This window comes from Amblyraja radiata, chromosome 1 (assembly GCF_010909765.2).
Source record: "Amblyraja radiata isolate CabotCenter1 chromosome 1, sAmbRad1.1.pri, whole genome shotgun sequence".
Taxonomy (NCBI): Eukaryota; Metazoa; Chordata; class Chondrichthyes; order Rajiformes; family Rajidae; genus Amblyraja; species Amblyraja radiata.
In genome coordinates this window covers 132698260-132719299 of record NC_045956.1, presented here as the reverse complement: position 1 = coordinate 132719299, position 21040 = coordinate 132698260, and the positions used below count along the sequence as shown (strand labels likewise).

The 21040-nt window shown below is 44.2% G+C and overlaps 1 protein-coding gene across 1 annotated transcript in view; it reads left to right on the top strand.

Annotated features, from left to right (window-relative positions):
* Positions 1-20505, top strand: part of tars1 (threonyl-tRNA synthetase 1) — a 49864-nt gene extending 29359 nt beyond the window's left edge. Inside the window, exons 11-19 of the mRNA XM_033031012.1 lie at positions 2358-2524; positions 8308-8470; positions 9514-9651; positions 9745-9822; positions 9906-10006; positions 11161-11265; positions 14531-14603; positions 15547-15661; positions 20049-20505. Of these exons, the coding sequence (XP_032886903.1) occupies positions 2358-2524; positions 8308-8470; positions 9514-9651; positions 9745-9822; positions 9906-10006; positions 11161-11265; positions 14531-14603; positions 15547-15661; positions 20049-20197 (1089 nt within the window). The 3' untranslated portion in view covers positions 20198-20505. The remainder of the gene's footprint in view (positions 1-2357; positions 2525-8307; positions 8471-9513; positions 9652-9744; positions 9823-9905; positions 10007-11160; positions 11266-14530; positions 14604-15546; positions 15662-20048) is intronic.
* The last annotated feature ends 535 nt before the right edge of the window (positions 20506-21040 follow it).

The following is a 21040-nucleotide window of genomic DNA, read 5'->3' as shown; positions in this document are numbered from 1 at the left end:
CATGGGCTCTCCCATCTGTCCAACACTGCCATAGACTCAGCATCCCCTTTAAGCAGCCCTGCTGCTGGCGCGGACTCTCCCATAGTCCCGCACTGACACAACTCCTGCTGTTAGGGTGTATCTAGCTTGAGCCTCCTCTCAATAGGGCTCCATCCTGGTCAACCTCCACATTTTTCGCTTTACCGGAAGGGAACCCTCCCGGCACCAGGACTGACCACTTTGGTCGGTTTACCCCATATCTTGGGGACCTCTGCGGTCTGGGCACCGCATTGCTGGTGGATTTCCCCTCCCCCGGGAATCCCAGCACCCATATATATTACCGGAGGGAAAAAACCCTACCGGCATCAGGGCTGACCGTTCCGGTCCGTTTAACCCCTTTCTTGGGGACCCCGGCGGTCTGAAAGCCGCATTACTACTGGATTCCCCTACCCGGGAACCCCAGTATCTATGTGTATATCGGGGAAAATCCTCCCGACACCCGGCATCTATATTATATCGGGGGGGAAACCCTCCCGACACCCGGTCTACTGGAGGTCCCCTCCCCGGGAACCCCAGCATTTATATTTATATTGGAGGGAAGCCATCCAGGCACCCGGCCTACTGGAGGTCCCCTCCCCGGGAACCCCAGCGTCTATGTGCTTATCAGAGGGAAACCCTCCCGGCACCCGGAGCGCCTGGAAGTCACTGACCACCCCGTCAGCGACAGACTTCGCGAAACCCGACATTCCCAGCTATCCGCTCCCGCGGCGAGAACCGGGGTTTCCCCACAGCCCATAGCTGGTTCCCTCGTCGGGCATCGCGAATCCTCCGGCAGGAAGCCTCTGGAACAAGAGGTTCCTGCAAGGAATAAAACAGGTAAGAAATACAAACTTACCTGAAGTTTAAACTTACCGTGCTGGAGGAGCTCCTGCTGCTCCAACCGGTCGCCTGCACCAATGCGTCTGACGTAATGACGCACGTGCGACTGTACGGGGTTCTTCACGTGACTCCGAAGTAAAATGCGACTTGGATGATATCATCCTCTAAGTCAAATAAATGTATTATTTTCACTGCTGTAGGCCTTTTGCATGGTAAGCGGAGGCATCTAGAGGTTTTGAATTGAATTGAATCCTTTATTTGTCATTCAGACCTTTCGGTCTGAACGAAATGTCGTTGCCTGCAGCCATACATGTAATAATAAAGAACACACAATAAACACAAATTAACATCCACCACAGTGAGTTCACCAAGCACCTCCTCACTGTGATGGAGGTAAAAGTCTTAGGGTTGCTGTCTCTTCCCTCCTCTTCTCCCTCTGCGCTGAGGCGATACCCCACCGGGCGATGGTAAGTCAGTCCCGCGGTTCAAGCTCCGCGGCCTGGGGGTGGTCGAAGCTGCCGCCCTCCAGTCCAGCGGACGCAGTTGTTGCCACGGGAGCTCCGGAAAACAGGCATCAACATGTGACCCGCGAGCTCCCGACGATGTCATCCACTGGCCCGCGGCCGAGCCCCAGATTCAGGTCGCCGCCGCCTCAGCCACCGGAGCACCGTCTCTGCCCCGCACCGGGCCGCCCACACGGGAGCGTCTCAGCCCCGCACCGGGCCGCCTACACGGGAGCGCCTTCCAGCCGGGAGCCGGGCCGCCCACACGGGAGCGCCTTCCAGCCGGGAGACGGGCCGCCCACACGGGAGCGCCTTCCAGCCGGGAGCAGGGCCGCCCACACGGGAGCGCCTTCCAGCCCCGCACCGGGCCGCCCACACGGGAGCGCCTTCCAGCCCCGCACCGGGCCGCCCACACGGGAGCGCCTTCCAGCCGGGAGCAGGGCCGCCCACACGGGAGTGCCTTCCAGCCCCGCACCGGGCCGCCCACACGGGAGCGCCTTCCAGCCGGGAGCCGGGCCGCCCTCACGGGAGTGTCTCAGCCCCGCGCCGTCCATCCTCACCGGAGCGCCGAGTCGTGCCGCTGCCCGAACGCCGCCGCAGCTCAAAGACGGCCAGTCTCGCGTTGGTAAGTCCTGGCTGGCTCTACCTCCGGATCCTCGAGGTCGGTCGCAGGTTGGAGGCCGCCAGCTCTGCCATTAGGCCTCAGCTCAGACGGGGGAAGAGAAGGGAAATATGACAAGAAAGTCGCATTCCCCCCGAAGGGAGAGACAGAAAGCCCTGTTTCACCCCCCCCCACACATAACACCACCCAATAACCAAAAGTTTAACTGAACAAGACAAAAAAAACAACACAAAAAAGTAAAAACAGAGACTGCAGGCGAGCCGCAGCCGTTTCACAGCGCCGCCACTTCCGGAGGTTAGGCACAAATGCATGTTTTTAAATCTGGTAAATTTAAATCCAATGGTTCTTTATTCATTTCTCTGTTTTGTCCTTAGAGTGAATACAGGAAAAGGGGCTTTACAGAAGTAGTGTCTCCCAACATTTATAATAGTAAGCTGTGGCAAACTTCGGGACACTGGGAGCACTACAGTGAGAATATGTTCAGCTTTGAAGTGGAAAAGGAGATCTTTGCCTTAAAACCTATGAATTGTCCAGGTCATTGGTATGTAATTGAATTCCTTAAATATCAAAACTTTCAACCTTCCTCTATTTTAACGTGCATTTCTAAAGCTGGAATGCTTAAGATGTGTGATTATGTGAGCACTAGAGTATTAGGGCATCGGAGATGTCCTCATTCTTTAGGGAACGGGGGTTCCCCTCTTCGACTATAGACAAGGTTCTCACCAGGGTCTCCTCTATATCCCGTAGCTCCATTCTCACTCCCCATCCCCCCCACTCGTAACAAGGACCAAGTTCCACTTGTTCTCACCTTCCACCCCACCAGACGTCACATCCAACAGATAATCCTCCGACCTTTTTGCCACCTCCAACGGGAACCCACCATTGGCCACATCTTCCCATCTCCCCTTTCAGTTTTCCGCAGAGACCGCTCCCTCCGTAACTCCCTGGTCAATTTGTCCCTTCCCACCCTGTCCCTTTCGTTTGTAGCCACAGGAAGTGCTACACTTGTCACTTTACCTCCCCCCTTGACTCCATCCAAGCAGTCTTTCCAGGTGCGGCAGAGGTTCACCTGCACCTCCTTCAACCTCATCTATTGCATCCGCTGCTCTAGGTGTCAACTACTCTACATCGGTGAGACCAAGCGCAGGCTTGGCGATCGCTTCGCCCAACACCTCCGCTCGGTTCGCATTAACCAACCTGAACACCCAGTGCCTCGGCACTTCAACTCCCCCTCACATTCCGAATCTGACCATTCTGTCCTGGGCCTCCTCCAGAGTGAGTTGCACCACAAATTGGAGGAGCAGCACCTCATATTTCGCTTGGGCAGTTTACACCCCAGCGTTATGAACATTGACTTCTCTAATTTAAGGTAGCCCTTGCTTTCTCCCTCCTTCCCCTCCGCTTCCCAGCTCTCCCACAGCGTACTGTCTCCGCCTCTTCCTTTCTGCTTCCCGACCCTCCCACCCCTACATCAGTTTGAAGAAGGGACTCGACCCGAAACGTCACCAATTTCTTTGCTCCATAGATGTTGCCTCGCCCGCTGAATTTTTCCAGCATTTCTCCACCTTCAGCACTACAGTATGGTAACTTTGGTTGTATTAAATTAAAGAAACCTAGAGATCAAATCCCACCATGAGATTATAGATTGGATTTGGGAAGCAATGTCCTCTGTTTGAGAGACACATGGAGGAGTGGGGATAAAGTATGGAGAAGCTAAAGATTGTTCTCATACCAAGAAGAATTGGGAAGACCTATGAATACATAGAAGGATCACTCGAACGCATGCCATCAGGTTGCATTACAACTCGGTTTGGGAGCAGTAGTACCCAAGACTGCCAGAAATTGCAGAAAATTGGGAATGTAACCAAGTTCATCACACAATCCAGACTTCCCATCATTGACCCCATCTGCACTTCACATTGCCCTGGGAAAGCTACCAACATAATCAAACAACTCATACCCCACTCATTCATTATCCTTTCGTCCCATTAGGCAGGAGATACCAAATCTTGAAAGCGCGCACCATCAGACTAGGGGACAGATTCTTCCCATCTATTATCACGCTTCTGAACAGTCCTTCATATGTTACACAGTCCCAAATCTCCGACTTACCTCATTGCAGACATTAGACTTTTTTTCTGGAACTGTTACTACGATGCTGAGTACTATATTCTGCATATACTACCTTTCATTTCGTACCGCCTATTGTACTTGAGTTTGGCCTGATTGTATTCATACATGTATTCTCTGAATTAATTGGGCAGCATGCAAACAAGTTTTCATTGTACCTCGGTACAAGTGACAATAATAAACCTAAACCTAAGCAATGATGAGGAAAGTCGACTCTATTTATACCTTGTGCTGCCTCGGCAAGGCCAGAAGCATAATCAAGGACGAGATGCACCCTGCCCACTCCCTCTTCTCCCCACTCCCATCAGGCAATGGGTATAGAAGTGTGAAAATGCACACCTCCAGATTCAGGGATATTTTTTCCCCAGCTGTTATCAGGCACCTGAATCATCCTACCACAACCAGAGAGCAGTGCTGAACTGTTATCTACATCTTTGCTGACCCTCGGACTAATCCTTGAACGGCCTTTGTTGACTTTACCTTGCACTAAATGTTATTCCCTTAATGTGTATCTATTCATTGTAAGTGGCTTGATTGTAATCATGTATTGTCTTTCTGCTGACTGGATAGCATGCAACAAAATACTTTCACTGTACCTTGGTGCACGTGATACAAAATGAAAGTGAAATATAAGTGTCTGCAAATGAGAAACAAAAGTGGGGTGGAAAGGCATTTTACAGATTTTATGAATAATGATTAACTAAACCTGACCCAAGACTCTGGCAGACAGAGAACGGAAAGTATACTTAAGTGTATTAAAAATTGTAATTACTTAAAAAACAAGGTTGTACGCTACTTATCCTGATATCAATAGACAATAGGTGCAGGAGTAGGCCATTCAGCCTCTCGAGCCAGCATTAACACTATCCTGCATTCACTAGTGACAAATTACCATTATACCAAGCCAATTAACCTACAAACCTGTACATCTTTGGAGTGTGGGAGGAACGCGGATATAATAGACAATAGGTGCAGGAGTAGGCCATTCGGCCCTTCGAGCCAGCACCGCCATTCAATGTGATCATGGCTGATCATGCACAATCAGTACCCCGTTCCTGCCTTCTTCCCATATCCTCTGACTCCGCTATCTTTAGTAGCTCTATCTAACTCTTGAAAGCATCCAGAGAATTGGCCTCCACTGCCTTCTGAGGCAGATAATTCTACAGATTTATAACCCTCTGTGTGAAAAAGTTTTTCCTCATCTCAGTTTCAAATGGCTTACCCCTTATTCTTAAACTGTGGCACCTGGTTCTGGACTCTCCCAACTTCGGGAACATGTTTCCTGCTTCTAGCGTGTCCAAACCCTTAATAATCTTATGTTTCAATAAAATACCCTCTCATCCTTCTAAATTCCAGAGTATACAAGCCCAGCTGCTCCATTCTTTCAACATATGTCAGTCCCGCCATCCCTGAATTAACCTCGTGAACTTATACTGCACTCCCACAATAGCAAGAATGGCCTTCCTCAAATTTGGAGACCAAAATTGCACACAATACTCCAGGTGTGGTCTCACTAGGGCCCTGTACAACCACAGAAGGACCGCTTTCCTCCCATACTCAACTCCTTGTTATGAAGGCCAACATGCCATTCGCTTTCTTCACTGCATGCTTACTTTCAGCGACTGATGAACAAGGACTCCCAGATCTCGTTCCCCTTATCCCATCTTGACTCCATTCAGATAATAATCTGCCTTCCTGTATTTGTCACCAAAGTGGATAACCTCACATTTATCCACATTAAACTACACCTGCCATGCATCTGCCCACTCACCCAACCTGTCCAAGTCATTTTGCATTCTTACATGTTACTTTTAATCCTGTCATCTAAATCATTAATGTATATTGTAAATAGATGCGGTCCCAGCACCAAGCCTTGCGGCACCCCACTAGTCACTGCCTGCCATTCTGAAAAAGGATTTAATCCCTACTCTTTGTTTCCTATCTGCCAACAATTTTTCTATCCATGTCAGCACTCTACCCCCAATACCATGTGCTCTAATTTTGTCCACTAATCTCCAAAGTGGGACCTCATCAAATGCTTTCTGAAAGTCCAGGTACACTACATCTACTGGCTCTCCCTTGTCCATTTTCCTAGTTACAGCCTCAAAAAATTCCAGAAGATTACTCAAGCTTGATTTACCCTTCGTAAATCCATGTTGACTCAGACCGATCCTGTTACTGCTATCCAAATTTGCTGCTATTTCATCTTTTATAATTGACCCCAGCATCTTCCCCACCACTGATGTCAGGCTAACTGGTTTATAATTCCTGTTTTCTCTCTCCTGCCTTTCTTAAAAAGTGGGATAACATTAGCTACCCTTCAATCCACAGGAACTGATCCTGAATCCATAGAACATTGGAAAATGATCACCAATGTGTCCACGATTTCTAGAGCCACTTCCTTAAGTACACTGGGATGCAGAACATCAGGCCTTGGGGATTTATCAGCCTTCAGTCCCATCAGTCTACGCAACGCCATTTCCTGCCTAATGTGAATTTCCTTCAGTTCCTCCGTCACCCTAGGTCCTCTGGCCACTAGTACATCAGTGATGGGGAAATTGCTGGAATGTATTATTTAAATAAATATTATTAATAGCTGGTGCAATGACACAGCCAGTAAAACTGGTTATGTCACTGCACCACCTTTAAATAATATTTGTTTAAAGAATACATTCCAGTATTATTGCACGTCCAACAATTCCAGTTTCAATCATGACCTTCGGTGCTGTGTAGAGATTGCACATTCTGCCTGTGACCATGAGGGTTTCCTCAGTGTACTCGAGTAACCTGCATGTCACAGATGTGTGGGTTGATAGGTTAATTGGGTACTGTAAATTGTTTCTATTGTGTAGGTGAGTCGTATAATTAGGGGACAGTTGATGGGAACCGATGTGGATGCCATCGATTGCGGCTAAAGCTGTTTTGATATTCTTTGCCTAAGACAAGGTCACTTGAAAAACAATAGTGGGATTAACCAAATTTAATATCTGCACACAAATTGATTGATTTTACAACAGTCTCATTCAAAATAGTCAAGGTAAACTGCACCAGAAAACATCAGAATGCATTTGCACAAGATTACTAATAAAGATATTATTGAATGATCCTCTCCCAATATTCAGTCACATGGGGTTCATTGTTTTTTTGGTATGGAGTGTTATCTGGTATTCTCCACCCTGTTCCCTACTCCTTCCCTTTCCTCAATCTCAAATTTGTCACCAAATCTCATGAAATTGCCCTGTGTCATTTACCCAAACCTCAGTTTATCAAGTCCCTTACGACAAACATCAGGCCTGTTGTGCGAGTGCCAATTAGTCCCTTCCTATTTTCCTATGCTAAATATTTGACTTTAGCATAAGGACTGGGCAGCATGGTGGCGCAATGGTAGAGTTGCTATCTTACAGCGCCAAAGACCTGGGTTCGATCCTGATTATGGATGCTGTCTGTACGTAGTTTGTACGTTCTCCCCATTTTCTCCGGAATCTCTGGTTTCCTTCCACATTCCAAAGATGTACAGGCTTGTAGGCTAATTGGCTTGGTAAAATTGTAAATTTTCCCTGGTGGGTGTAGGATAGTTCAAATTCAAGTTCACATTTATTGTCACATGCACCAATTGGTACAGTGAAACTTGAGTTACCATACAGCCATACAAATAAAAAGTACACAGAGTTTAACATAAACATCCATCAACATTTCTCACTGACGGAAGGCAATAGTCATCTTCCTCTTTGTTCATCTGTGGTCGGGGACTTTGAACCCTCCTCAGTCGCCGCTACGGACGGCCCGATGCACAGGCCCTCTTGCCTTGATGATCGAAACTCCGGCGTTGGAACGGTTCGGAACACACTGCGGCTTTCCAAAGTTTCCGAGTTTTCGAATTGGCCGCGGCTTCTGACTACAGGCCCCGCTGGACGGAGCTCCAACACTGGCGATCCTTGGCAAGGAATCGCCCCGCTCCGCGATGTTAAAGTCAGCAGGGATTAGTGTGGGATGTTAAAGTCAGCAGGGATTGATGTCGAGGTGGACTCGGTGGGCCGAAGGGCCTGTATCCTCGCTGTTTTGTTAAACAAAACTTCAAGTGTGTATTCCTTATCTGCTCTTTGAATGTTTCTTTATTTAGTGTTTCAGAAGTTTTTGTTGAACGTAATAATTTTTTCAATTTGCAAGGCATTTATTTGATTGTTCCTGTTTCAGCCTCATGTTTGGCAATCGGCCTCGGTCCTGGAGGGAGCTACCAATGAGGTATGCGGACTTTGGTGTACTTCACCGTAATGAGCTGTCAGGAGCGTTGACTGGTTTGACTCGGGTGCGCAGGTTTCAGCAGGATGATGCCCACATTTTCTGCACCATGGAACAGGTATATAATATGGTTACAGCAGCCAAGATGGAATCAACTGAAAGTAACTGGTTTTGTGGCAGCAAGCTTGGATTTTATGGACCATTTGTTCTAGGAGAGAGGAAGAAATTACTTGCGTAGGTAGATTAGAGTAGTAGAACTAAAGAACAATTCATATTTAATCAAGGGCATGGTTGTGCAATGAATGTTTGCTCAATTGTGAAATTCAGAGAACTGTAAATTGATACTTTTCAGTTTACAGTTGCAAAGAAAATTTAGTACTTTGATGAGGAAAACAGTATTGACAGGTGAATGGTTTAGTTACTGAATGCCAAACTCATGTTAGTATCACTTCAATCCAGTCAAAATTCAAGGGAATCTCTTAATTGGAAAGTAAACTCGGAACTGGAAAAGATAAACATACATAGATGTGAGGCTTTCTATCCTGTAGTGTTCTGCTTGTTGCAAAAATGTTATTGATGTGCTGGTTCTAATCGTAGAACAGCAAGTACTTTTCTGTCAGAAGTTGTCCCTGCTTCAATATTTTGGAATTGTTAAGTTTTTCTGTGAAAGTGTACTTCTGCATTTTTGCAGATGTCATCTTCGTTGAAAACATCAACGGGCACGGTGCCTTACAATGCTCTGTACGACAGTGATCGTAACATCTACTGAAGTGTGGATGGCCGTTTGCTCGCTAGGAGCTCATCCGCCCTTTGACAGATCTTGTTTTTGGTCCTGCTGGGGGTCCACAGCCCCCATCTCACCTGGCAAACCAGGTGGGGGAGACGGTTTAGTTGCCGACTCTCCGACCATGGAGCAGGTAGCATGGTACCCGTGGCGGGGGGAACTTCCCCCGCCCTCCCCCCCCCCCCGACCTGACCAGATAGGCTATTTTAAATGAAATGGGAATAAGACCAATGTTAGCAGTACTCTTATTGTATCACATTTCTGGCAATTAAATAGCTTCTCTCATTTGTCCTTGTCATAGTTTCCGTGCCAGCCTGTTGATGGTATTTTTTTTATCATTTCAAATGTAATGCTTGATAATATTTTTGTTTTATCAGATTGAGTCAGAAATTAAAGGTTGCCTGGATTTTCTTCGTGCTGTCTATGATATTTTTGGATTTACTTTTAAACTTGAGCTTTCTACTCGTCCAGAGAAATTTCTTGGTGATGTTGAAGTGTGGAACACTGCTGAGAAGGTTTGTCATCTTGAGTGAAGCTGAAATGCACAGTGCTCTGTTTTCCAGTGCAATTTTAATCTGACCAATAATTGGATGATTTTTTTCTAACAGCAACTAGAAAACAGTCTCAATGAGTTTGGTGAGAAATGGATTTTGAACCCCGGTGATGGAGCTTTTTATGGGCCAAAGGTAATTTGAAATGGAATATCGCACCCAAAATATTCAGTGTGACAACCAAAGGATTTCTAACATATTTGAAAATGCTCTTGCAGATTGACATAAAAATCAAAGATGCTATTGGTAGATATCATCAATGTGCTACAATTCAATTGGATTTTCAGTTGCCAATCAGATTTAACTTGACCTATGTCAGGTAAGCCTCCTAAAGTGCACTTCAATTAAGGTCTTATTCATTTGTGAACAGTCCATTTCAAAGTTTGTGTTGCATCATTTTGTACTCTCCCTTCACCTAATTTAAAAACTGCTTTGTCCTGCCCAAGCCCCTTTCCCAGCCCCCCCCACCACCACAATCAGTCTATGGAAGGGTCCTGTCCTGAAACGTCATTTATACACAACCTCCAGAGAAGCAGTCTGACCTGCTGAGGTATTCTGACAATTTGTCAATTTTTTTGTAAACCGGCTTTCCCTTTGTCTCTATTTTACTGCTCCACTGCAAAATTTCCTGAAGGAATGCATACTTTGAAGAAGTCTTTCTCCTCTCTCTGGGAGTTCTGTGAGGCCCTTCTCTGTCATTCCTCCTGTTCTGCTTTTTGACCATGTTCTGACCCAGATTCTTCATTTCATCTCCTGCCTTTGTCCACCCAATTGCCAATCAAACCCCCCTCGACTGTATCCACCTATCACTTGCCAGGATTTGTCTTGCCCCCATCCCTTTTCCAGCTTTCTCCCCCTCTACTGCAATCAGTCTGTTAAGGAACCCAACCTGAAACGTCACCTGTCCATGTCCTTCTGAGATGCTGCCTGACCTCTGAGTTACTCCAGCACTTTGTGTTTTTTGCTTAAATATCTCTAGTGTAAGTGGATAAAATAGTGATGTGCTAGGCTAAATAATTTTGTAAAACTTGTGTAATGGGAAGGGTGATTTATATAAATGCTCTAATTTCAATGTTACAAAGTTAGTACTAATATTTTTAAGGGATGGTGAAACAAGTGTCTGATTTTTCAGATTTGGTTGATCGCAAAATGACGTGACAACCGCTGCAAAAAAGCATTTGCTCCCTCTGAATAAAATTTTGTTATTATTAAAAAAGTTTATTTCAGATGATAAAAACAATATTCTAGCAGTATTATTTGCAACAGTGCACTCACAAAAATTGATGTAAACATCTGAACCTCTCTCAGTTTCTCAGCTGCAGGAGAAGCTCCAATAATAATTGTTGATATCTTGTGTAAGTTTATTATGCATCTATGGGCTTAATTGCATGTCTTGATTTATAGTCTATAGAGCCCAATTAATTTTATTTTAGAAATGAATAAGTTCTGACCTAGTGTCACTTTACTTCACAGTCATGATGGTGGTGACCAGAATAGGCCAGTTATCATTCATCGAGCCATCCTGGGTTCTGTTGAACGAATGATTGCAATTTTGACTGAAAACTATGCAGGCAAATGGTAATATTTAATTCTATTTTAATTGTATTCAGATTTTATTAAGAACAATCAATTTCCTGCTGCACTGTTCATTTATTTCAAAATGGGTGCACAAATATGTTTTTATTGTACAGGCACTCCCTGACATGCGTGAAAGGCGAGTTACATAAACTTGCACTTATGTAAACCATTCACAGTAGGTGGTCCCGTTTCCTGAATGATCTGGGTTACTCCGGGCGTCCCATCTGCTTCGTAGATATGAATGCTTTGATCGGACTCCCTGCCCTTCAAGTTTCGGTCACGGTTGGTTCGACACTGGGGAGGCGAGCGAGGACGAGGGAGACAGAGGAGAGCAACTCCTGTCCAAGTCACTAACATATTCCACAAGGAGCATCAGTGAGCCCTTCAACTCCAGCTGCAACACCGTCCGGTTGACGCGGCTGTTTTTGCAGCTCCTGACTGACAATGCTTCTTTATTCGCAGCTGCCTCCTACTACCGTTGTTTTGTCCACTCCGCCGCCTCCCCTTCTACTGTTGGCTCACCACCTTCTTCCCCCAGTCACCGACGTATACCAAAGTGGAAGATTAACTCTGGGGGAAGAGGAGGAGGATGCGGTGGTGTAGAGGGGAGCAGCTGTGTGTACAAAGCGACAGGAGGAGGCATTGGAAGGGTGAGTGGCATAGTGGACAAAATAACGGTTGACAAGAAGTGGCAGCTGGTAAGAAGGAAGGGAGCCCACGTTGGCCGGGTGAGCCTTGTCGGTGGAGCAGCCTGAAGAAAAAGCCGTTGACCAGGGGCTACAACGGTTGCGTCAACCAGACAGTGCGGCAGCTGTTGAAGAAGGGCTTGATAGTGTAGACCAGTGGCAGCGGCACCTAGTTTTAAAATAAAACTACACAAAGTGCTGGACTAACTCAACAGACTGAATCAGTCAGAAGAAGGGACCCGACCCAAATGTCACCTATCCATGTTCTCCAAAGATGTTGCCTGACCCGCTAAGTTACTCCCAACACTTTGTGTAATTTTGTTATTAACCAGCAGCTGCAGTTCTTTGTTTCTACCAAGTTTTATGGTGATTCTGACTTGCATAAAATCTGAGTTATGTAAGACTTTACGAAGTGTAACTCTTACATAAGTCAGGGAGTGTCTGTGTTTGAATACCTTAACATTTAAAATTAAAATTTGATGTACATGCATAAGTAAACGTACAGTTTTTTAAAAAGTTATCCTTTTTCTGTCTCTGAAATCAATATACGTACCATATTTATTAAAAAAGTAAGCCGTTTTTAATGTTTTTCAATCTATTCTCTACGGTAGTTAACAGAGTTACTATTAGACAAATATCTAACCTTTGCCTCCCCTAAGAAGAACCACCTGTTGTTGTAAACTGATCTGGCAACTGGGATTTATAAATCTGTGTGACATCTGGCATGCAGTCCGCTAGGAGACAATATGCTCACTGCATTTATTTCCAATTCAACAATTCATTAATGCTCCTCAGAATTGTGGTTCTTGACTGAAATATTAGACTAGTGCTGCAGAAAGGAGTGTCTGTTGATTTTCTATGCTGTCACTGAGGAAGATGGCAGTTTTATGGCAGTGGTGAATCTCTGGAATTCTCTGCCACAGAAGGTAGTTGAGGCCAGTTCATTGGCTATATTTAAGAGGGAGTTAGATGTGGCCCTTGTGGCTAAAGGGATCAGGGGGTATGGAGAGAAGGCAGGTACAGGATACTGAGTTGGATGATCAGCCATGATCATATTGAATGGCGGTGCAGGCTCGAAGGGCCGAATGGCCTACTCCTGCACCTATTTTATGTGTTTCTATGTTTATCAGGTATTCCTGTCCTTGAGCTGGATGTGGTAAACACTTGTTCAGTTTTGCTTTCTTGATGGGAACAGGAGAGGTAATTGAGTACTTTTGTTCAACTCTGTCCTATAATAGGCCAGATAGGTCACAAGCAATAATGCATGCAAGCATGTTGATATTTCTGGCAAACAAAATAACCAAAACCTGAGAATCTTTTGTTGCCTTTATTATGCCTTTGCAATGAAGAACAATATAGATGAAAGAGAAAGCACACGCACAATTTAAAGAGCGTGATGAAAGAAATGATATGATCCAATGCTACTGGTTTGATCTAATTCTTAAAAGAGATTACACAGAAAATAGATCAATAATTAGTTGTAACTTAATCAGAGAGTACATATTTGGAGTTTGGAGCTTTAAAATAGATGGAATTGCAAAATGTCTTATTAATATCAGAAATCTAATCTGTTACATAATTGCTTCTAATAATAAGTGTAGCAGATGTGACTTTGTGGATAGCAGCACTTGCATCAGAATTCTGGGGTTTTGAGTGAGCACCAAAATCCAGGTTGAGGCTTGATTTGAAGGAGTGCATAATCGCTGGTACCATGTTTTTGACAAGGCAAATTAAGTATTGGCTACTCCCTCAAAAGGACACAAGGTCCTATGTCACATTTATAAAAAGAAAACCAAAACATTCCTGGTAGGCTAATCAATATTTTACCCATGACCTACTTCTCACTAAAATGGTGACCCTGTCATTTTCACAATGTTAAATGTGGGAGTTTACTACCTGAATGTAAGGTAGGAAACTCCCATTAGGTGCTGCTGAATTTCCTAAGTCCCAGCATAATGATGCTTTGAAGTATTCTCCTTGCTATGACATGCTTTAGGAATTACTGATGGGCCTGTCCCACTTAGGCGACTATTTAGGCGACTGCAGGAGACTGCAGTCGCCACATGTTTGCGGGTGTTGCCGGGGAGGCACCTTCATGGTCGTGAGGAGTTCCCGTATTCTGGGAACTAGTCGGCGGCCTCATTATGGTCGCCGCAAATTTTTCAACATGTTGAAAAATTAGCGGCGACCAGAATGAAGCCGCCATGGAGAGTAGTGAGAATTCTCGTGCCGTAGGTGGGTTGCCAGGAGGTTGAAGGTTCTCGTAGGTTGTAGCCATTGCTGACCGGTGAATTTCATTGGGTCATTGGGGAAAAAAAACGTAAGCAGTAGTTTTCAGAACCAAGGATAACCGACCGGTAATGTTAAATGTCCGCTGAGCTTCACAGCCGTGTATTTCTGGCTTCTTAAAAGTTCTTAAGCGCACATATCACCAACAGTGTGTACAATGTGATTTGACTGGATAGCACGCAAAAAAAGCTTTTCACTGTATCTTGTTACACATGTCAATAATAAACCAATATCGATTTGTTTTCACTTTTGAGTAATGACATGCATTGCTGCAATTTTTTACCTTACAGGCCCCTTTGGATATCTCCGCGTCAAGTTATGGTTGTACCCGTGGGACCTGCATATGAGGAATATGCACAAAAGGTGAAATTGGGAAACTATTATCAATCAATCAATCAGTTGTATTCGTCACATTGCACATAAAGTGCAAGTGAAATGAATTTGTTATTATCTTACTTTTCTCCATGTAGATGTGAGAAAAGTATTCTCAGTTTGTTATATTAAATCTAATTCAAAAGTTACATTTTCAAGCAAAGTATAGCAGCAGATTCGTTCCTTTGTGGTAATAAAGCAAAAGTATTCTGAATCAATTTCTCATTTGTAATTCCTGTTTTACTTTTTAACTGGATTGCAGGATATTTATGTTTTGATTAGGTGTAAAAATTAATATGAATTAGTTGGTGTGGAAGTCCATCATAATTGTACAGGGACTCTTGGTGTAATCTTGATAAATCCTTTCACTCTGAATTTTCTCGCAAGATTTAACATCTGTAATTCTTAAAACGTACAAAATTACCTTTCTCTATTTGTACTCTAGTATGATAGCTAATAACTTATCCTGCTTTTATACTACTTGAATGGATTGATATTGGCCCAGATTATGTTGTGAATCAATCAGCCTTTCCCAAGATCACTAAAACCGATTGCAACAAATTTGAGGTTTCCATGATGTGGAAATCAATGACCACTTCCCTAAGAACGTTGGAAATATTGGCGGTAGTAGGCCATTTGACCCATCATTCCAGCCCTGCTGTTTAATATGATAATTTTGATCTGCCACAGATTTAATTTCCTTTTCTGAGCAATTTATTCCATTCCCTGATCTTTGAAACATTTATTTGCTTTTTAAATTACCCCAGTGATCTGCCCTTTCAGAGACAAGAGACATTTATTGTCACATGCACCAATTGGTACAGTAAAATTGAATATATGAATATATTATGAATTCCAGAGGCTTTTCCAATGTCATGATTTTTGTCCTTTTTCAGAATTATTTTCCCCTAATGATTCTTTTATAAATGTCTAGGTTCAGCGGCAGTTTCATGAAGCTGGATTAATGAGTGACGTTGATCTTGACCAAGGCTGCACATTGAACAAGAAGATCCGAAATGCACAACTTGCCCAGTATAATTTTATTCTTGGTAAGGACTGGATAGAAGAGGGGAGAAAGTGTGGCTGGTGGAGCGAAGGAGTACAACAAATCTTGTTTACTTTGAGCAAATTTACTATTTGTGTAAATAAGCAAATTGTACAATCTGGAGTTCAAAGTCATCTTTAATCTGTACACATAGTATAGTGGTACAGCAGGTTGTTAGTTAATAATAATAATAAATTTTATTTTTGGGCGCCTTTCATAAATCTCAAGGACACCTTACAGAGATTAACAGGAATAGAAAACATATAATCAGGATAAAATAAATAATAAAGACATCACAGAAACACAAATTAAAAACAATTCAGTCCAAAAACAAAAAATCAAAAACACAATGTGAAGAGAGAGCAGCGGCAGCTAAAGCGCGCCAGCGTCCACTCTCCCATCCGACAGCCATCTTGGACAAAGACTAACAGGATTACTTACAGCCAAATAAAATCATCCCCCCACAATGGATACCACTGTGGGGGAAGGCACAATGTCCAGTCCCCAACCCCAAGTTCACCCAAAGTCAGGCCTATTGAGGCCACCGCAATTGCCTCTACGGAGGCCCGATGTTCCTGGTCGTTCTCACCGGTTGGTGTTGCCCCGGCGTCGGGAGAGTCCTCTCAGCGGCTGGGCCACCTGGAACGGCCGCTTCCTAGCTGGAGACCGCGACTTCCGAAGCCGACAAGGCCGCGCCGGGTTGGAGCTCCCAGGCTCCCGATGTTGAAGTCGGCGCCGCCCGCTCCGCTCCGCAGACCCGCACCCAGGAGGTGTTGAACTCGGAGCTCCAGCGCGTCGATCCAGCGCGGCGACCCAGGCAAGGCATCGCCCGCTCCGCGACAGCGCTCCAGCGCTGTGCCGCCACCGAGGCCGAGGAGCTGGGCGGTCCCCGCCAGGAAACGGGGCTCCAAGCCCGCTGGTAGGCCACGAGGACGGGTCGATGGGCAGCCCGGAGAAAAAGCTGCCTCACCGACCAGGTAGGGACCTAGAAGTAAAATTGCCCCCTACCCCCCACATTAAAAAGTCAATTTCTCCAACGGACGAAACACAGGACTTACTAAAAACTTTTTTTTTTTAAGCGAATTAAACGGACGGCTGCTGGTTAGAAGCCGCTCCCCAAGATGGCTTCTCCTGTTAGTTCTAGTTGTTAGTTCATCGTTACCGCTTCCAAGACTGACCAGTATAGGAAGTGGGTGTTAGTATAAAGCATACAGTAAGATGGGGTTAGTGATGCTATTTCTACTATGATTGGTTCACATGCAATAACCAATCTACAATTCGGTTGTTGGTTTTTGGAGTTTTTGCATTTAAGGCCATTAATAGTCAAGATATTACCTTTGTTGCCCAAACAGTACAGAATAAAATGATACTACAGGATGTACTGTGCCAAACTTAAAAACATTGGAAATTATTACTGTTTTCATTGATTCAAGTCCGAACATTACATAGTGCTGTTACCTGTGGAGATGTATGTATGGATGATGGTGAAATCAGGGAGGGATATTATGATATCGGCTATCTCTGCTTGGATCCCATGAGAGCTAACCTTCCAGAGCAGCCTACCTGCTGAAATCTATGTATACAATGTCTACCCTCTTGACCTTTTTTGAAACGCCTTCAAAAAACTAAAATCGGATTTGTGTGACACGACCTCCCATGTACAAAACCATGCTGACTATCCCTAATCAGCCCTTGCCCAGCCATGTGCCTGGATAAACTATCCCTCAGAATACTCTCTAATAACTTTCCAACTACAGATGTTAAGCTCATCGATCTATAGTTCCCATAATTTTCCCTGCAGCCCTTCTTGAATAGAGGCACAGCATTTGCCACGCTCCAGTCTTGCCTGTCCTGTGCAGCAACTCTCCTGTATTTAAGGACAACTCGTAAATTTCTACCAGGGCTCCTGCAATTTCCTCTCTAGTTTCCCGCAATGTCCTCGGATATATCTGATCAGGCCCTGGAGATTTGTCTACCTTCATACACGATATCACCTTCAGTACTTCTTCGACCTTGCCCATCACCTGTGGCTCCACACAGAGGTGACTGCTTTGATTCCTGAGAGGTCCCACACTCTCTCTAGTTGCCCTTTCCCCCCTTTTGCATTTATATAATCTTTTGGGATTGTCCTTAATGCTACCTGCCAGAGCTATGTCTTGGCCCCTTTTTGTCCTTCTGATTTCCTTTTTCAGTTTACTCCTTAGTTCCCAAAACTCCTCCAGGGATGCACTTGATCCCAGCTGCCTATAGCTGTCCCATGCATCCTTCTTTTTGACCAATGCCTCAATTTTTCTTGTCAGCCAAGCTTCCTTAAGTTTGCCTGGTTTGCCCTTCACTCTAACGGACGTACATATCCTGAGTGTTTGTCAACACATTAAAAAAAATCCTACTTGGCTGATGTTCCTTTCCCCTCAAATTACCTGCCCCAGTCTACTTGAGCGAAACCTTCTCTCATACTCTCAAAGTTGGCCTTGCCTCAGTTGAGCATTTTAACACGTGGGCCCTCTCTATCCCTATCCATAGATATCTTAAACCTAATCGAACGGTGGTCCCGTCCCAAAAGGCTCCTCCACAAACACTTCATTAACTTGCCTGTCCCAATTTCCCAATATCAGATCCAGTGTTGCCCTCTCATGTGTGGGGGCCTCTATATACTGCTTGATTGTGGAGGTCTTGATCTTTTGTGCCCTCTGGTGATGACCTAAATATCTGAAGAATAGCTGATGCTGATACTTTGTTTGTTCAGGACCTCTAATTTCCTGCAATATTCCTATTACTCAATTGGAATATTGCAGGAAATTAGAGGTCGTGAATGTTTCATAGAGTGGTAGGGAAATAATTGGAATAGAATCTTGGTGATAGGATTTACTAGCATTTTGAAAAATAAGAATTTATCAGGCATAGTCAGCATGGCTTTGTGCAGGGGAGATTGTATCTTATAAATTTGATTGACTATTATTGAGAAGGTGATGAAGATGATTGATGAAGGGAGGGCAGTGGATGTTGTCCACATGTACAAGGCATAAAGCATTCAACAAAATCCCTCATGGTACACTGACCCAGGGGATTAAGACATTTGGAGTACTGACAGCTGAGGGGTGAACTGATAGCATTAAATAAAATTGAGAGGCATAGATAGTGTAGATGGACTTTTTTTTCCAGGTTGGAAATGTCGCATACTAGAAATAATGGTTTTAAGGGGCACAGTCTAACAGAGCCACAAGAGACTGCAGATGATGAAATCTTGAGCGAAAAAGGAAACAGCTGGGGGAACTCAGTGGAGGGAAGTAGATGACGTTTTGGTGCGGGACTTTCTTCAGATTTCAAAGCTAAAGAAGTTTTCGAAGGATTTTCTTTTAGACAGAACGATAGTTGCCTAAAACGCTGCCAAGAGCGATGGTGGAAGTATGATGGCAACATTTAAGAACCATTTTAGACCAACACATGACTGGCAGGGAATGGAGGGATGTAGACCCTGTGCAGGTAGATAAGCTTAGTTTGGCATCATGGTTGGCACGGATATCGTGGGCTAGAGGGCATGTTCCTGTGCTATACTGTTTTGGGCTCCTATGACATGTCAGGCGCAGTGTTCATTTTAACAGACAAATAATTTGGCTAACTGCACTAATATTTCCACAAATTTCATTTAAGTTGTTCAGTTGGCCAGTTTTCTTTTAAACAATCATGATCATATGTGGCAGAAGGAACTGCAGATGCTGATTTAAACCGAAGATAGACACAAAGCTGGCGTAAGCTTCAGAAGGGTCTCGACCTGAAATGTCACCCATTCCTTATTTCCTTGCCGCTTGTCCCGCTGAGTTACTCCAGCTTTTTGTGTCTATAATCACATGTGGCGTCAGGTTGTTGGCTGTCTAGCTCAAAGAAACATTTGTGCAACAGTGATAAGTTATTGCATTTTTATTAATACAGGAAAGCGTTTGTGTTTATCATTGCTATTAATTGGAGGGCTGTAATGAGAGCATTAAGTTACTTTTAAAAACTAATTTTCAACCTTTCAATATTTACAAAATATTCTTCTATGTCATGTTTTAACTGATGAAGGTCACATATTGATGTTATTGATAATTCTAAGGATGATCACATTTTCATATTTTTTTAGAAAGGCAGCATCAATGAAGAACATGGATAGGTGATGTTTTGGATCCGCACTTTTCACTCGGTCTCATGAGGTACCCTGTTCAGTCCCAACCTTAAACCATCAGCTATCCATATCCTCCAGAGATGCCTGCCCCACTGAGCAATTCCAACACTTTTTGTGTGTTATGTTGTAAACCAGCATCTGTAGTTCCTTGTGTCCACATTTTCACGTAATTGCTTTTGTCGTATTTTTATTATACAATGCATTAATAATTGATCTGTTGTATTTTCAGTTGTTGGTGAAAAAGAAATGAGCAGCGAAACGGTCAATGTGCGGACACGAGACAACAAGGTGCATGGGGAGCGCACGGTATCCGCGACCATCGAGAGGCTTTTGCAGCACAAACTGTCCAGAACTAAACAAGCTGAAGAGGAGTTCTGAAATTTTTTTGTTTTATCCGGCAATACAGTATGGATCAAAGGTTTTTAAATTGGGGGAAGAAAGAACTAATACAGTTAACATTCGAATTACTGGGCAATCAATAGAAATCAGTGGCCATGAATGTGGGTTGAGGGGACACAAATTTCAATTTGTGTACATTGGCACTAACTTGCATAAATGTTTTGAAAATAACCTTTTAAAAATAGCGCCTGCAATTTTCTTCGCTTTCTCAAATTCACCTTGTGAAATTTATTGTGATTCATGACTATATGTAAAGAAGTGCTCAATAAAACTGATGCAGAGGCAAATTCATTTTATTTGTTATGATATGTACGAAATCAAAATGATTAGAACAATGTAAATCATCATTGTATTTTCCCCCTGAAAAATGAAAGACATTCTGAAAATATTTATCAAATGTCGGGCAGCATAGTGGCAATCTGGTAGAGTTGCTGCTTCAGCTCCAGCAACCACAGGTGCACTCCTGAACTCCAGTGTTGTTTATAGACAATGGACAATAGACAATAGGTGCAGGAGTAGGCCCTTCGAGCCAGCACCAATGTGATCATGGCTGATCATCCCTAATCAGTACCCCATTCCTGCCTTCTCCCCATATCCCCTGACTCCACTATCTTTAAGAGCTCAATCTAGCTCCCTCTTGAAAGTATCCAGAGAACCGGCCTCCACCGCCCTCTGAGGCAGAGAATTCCAGACTCACAACTCTCTGTGTGAAGAAGTGTTTATGTGAATTTATAGAGACATACAGCATGGAAGCAGGTCATTTGGCCCATCTCGTCCATGCTGACCAAGAGACATCATCTAAGCTAATCCCATTTGCCTACA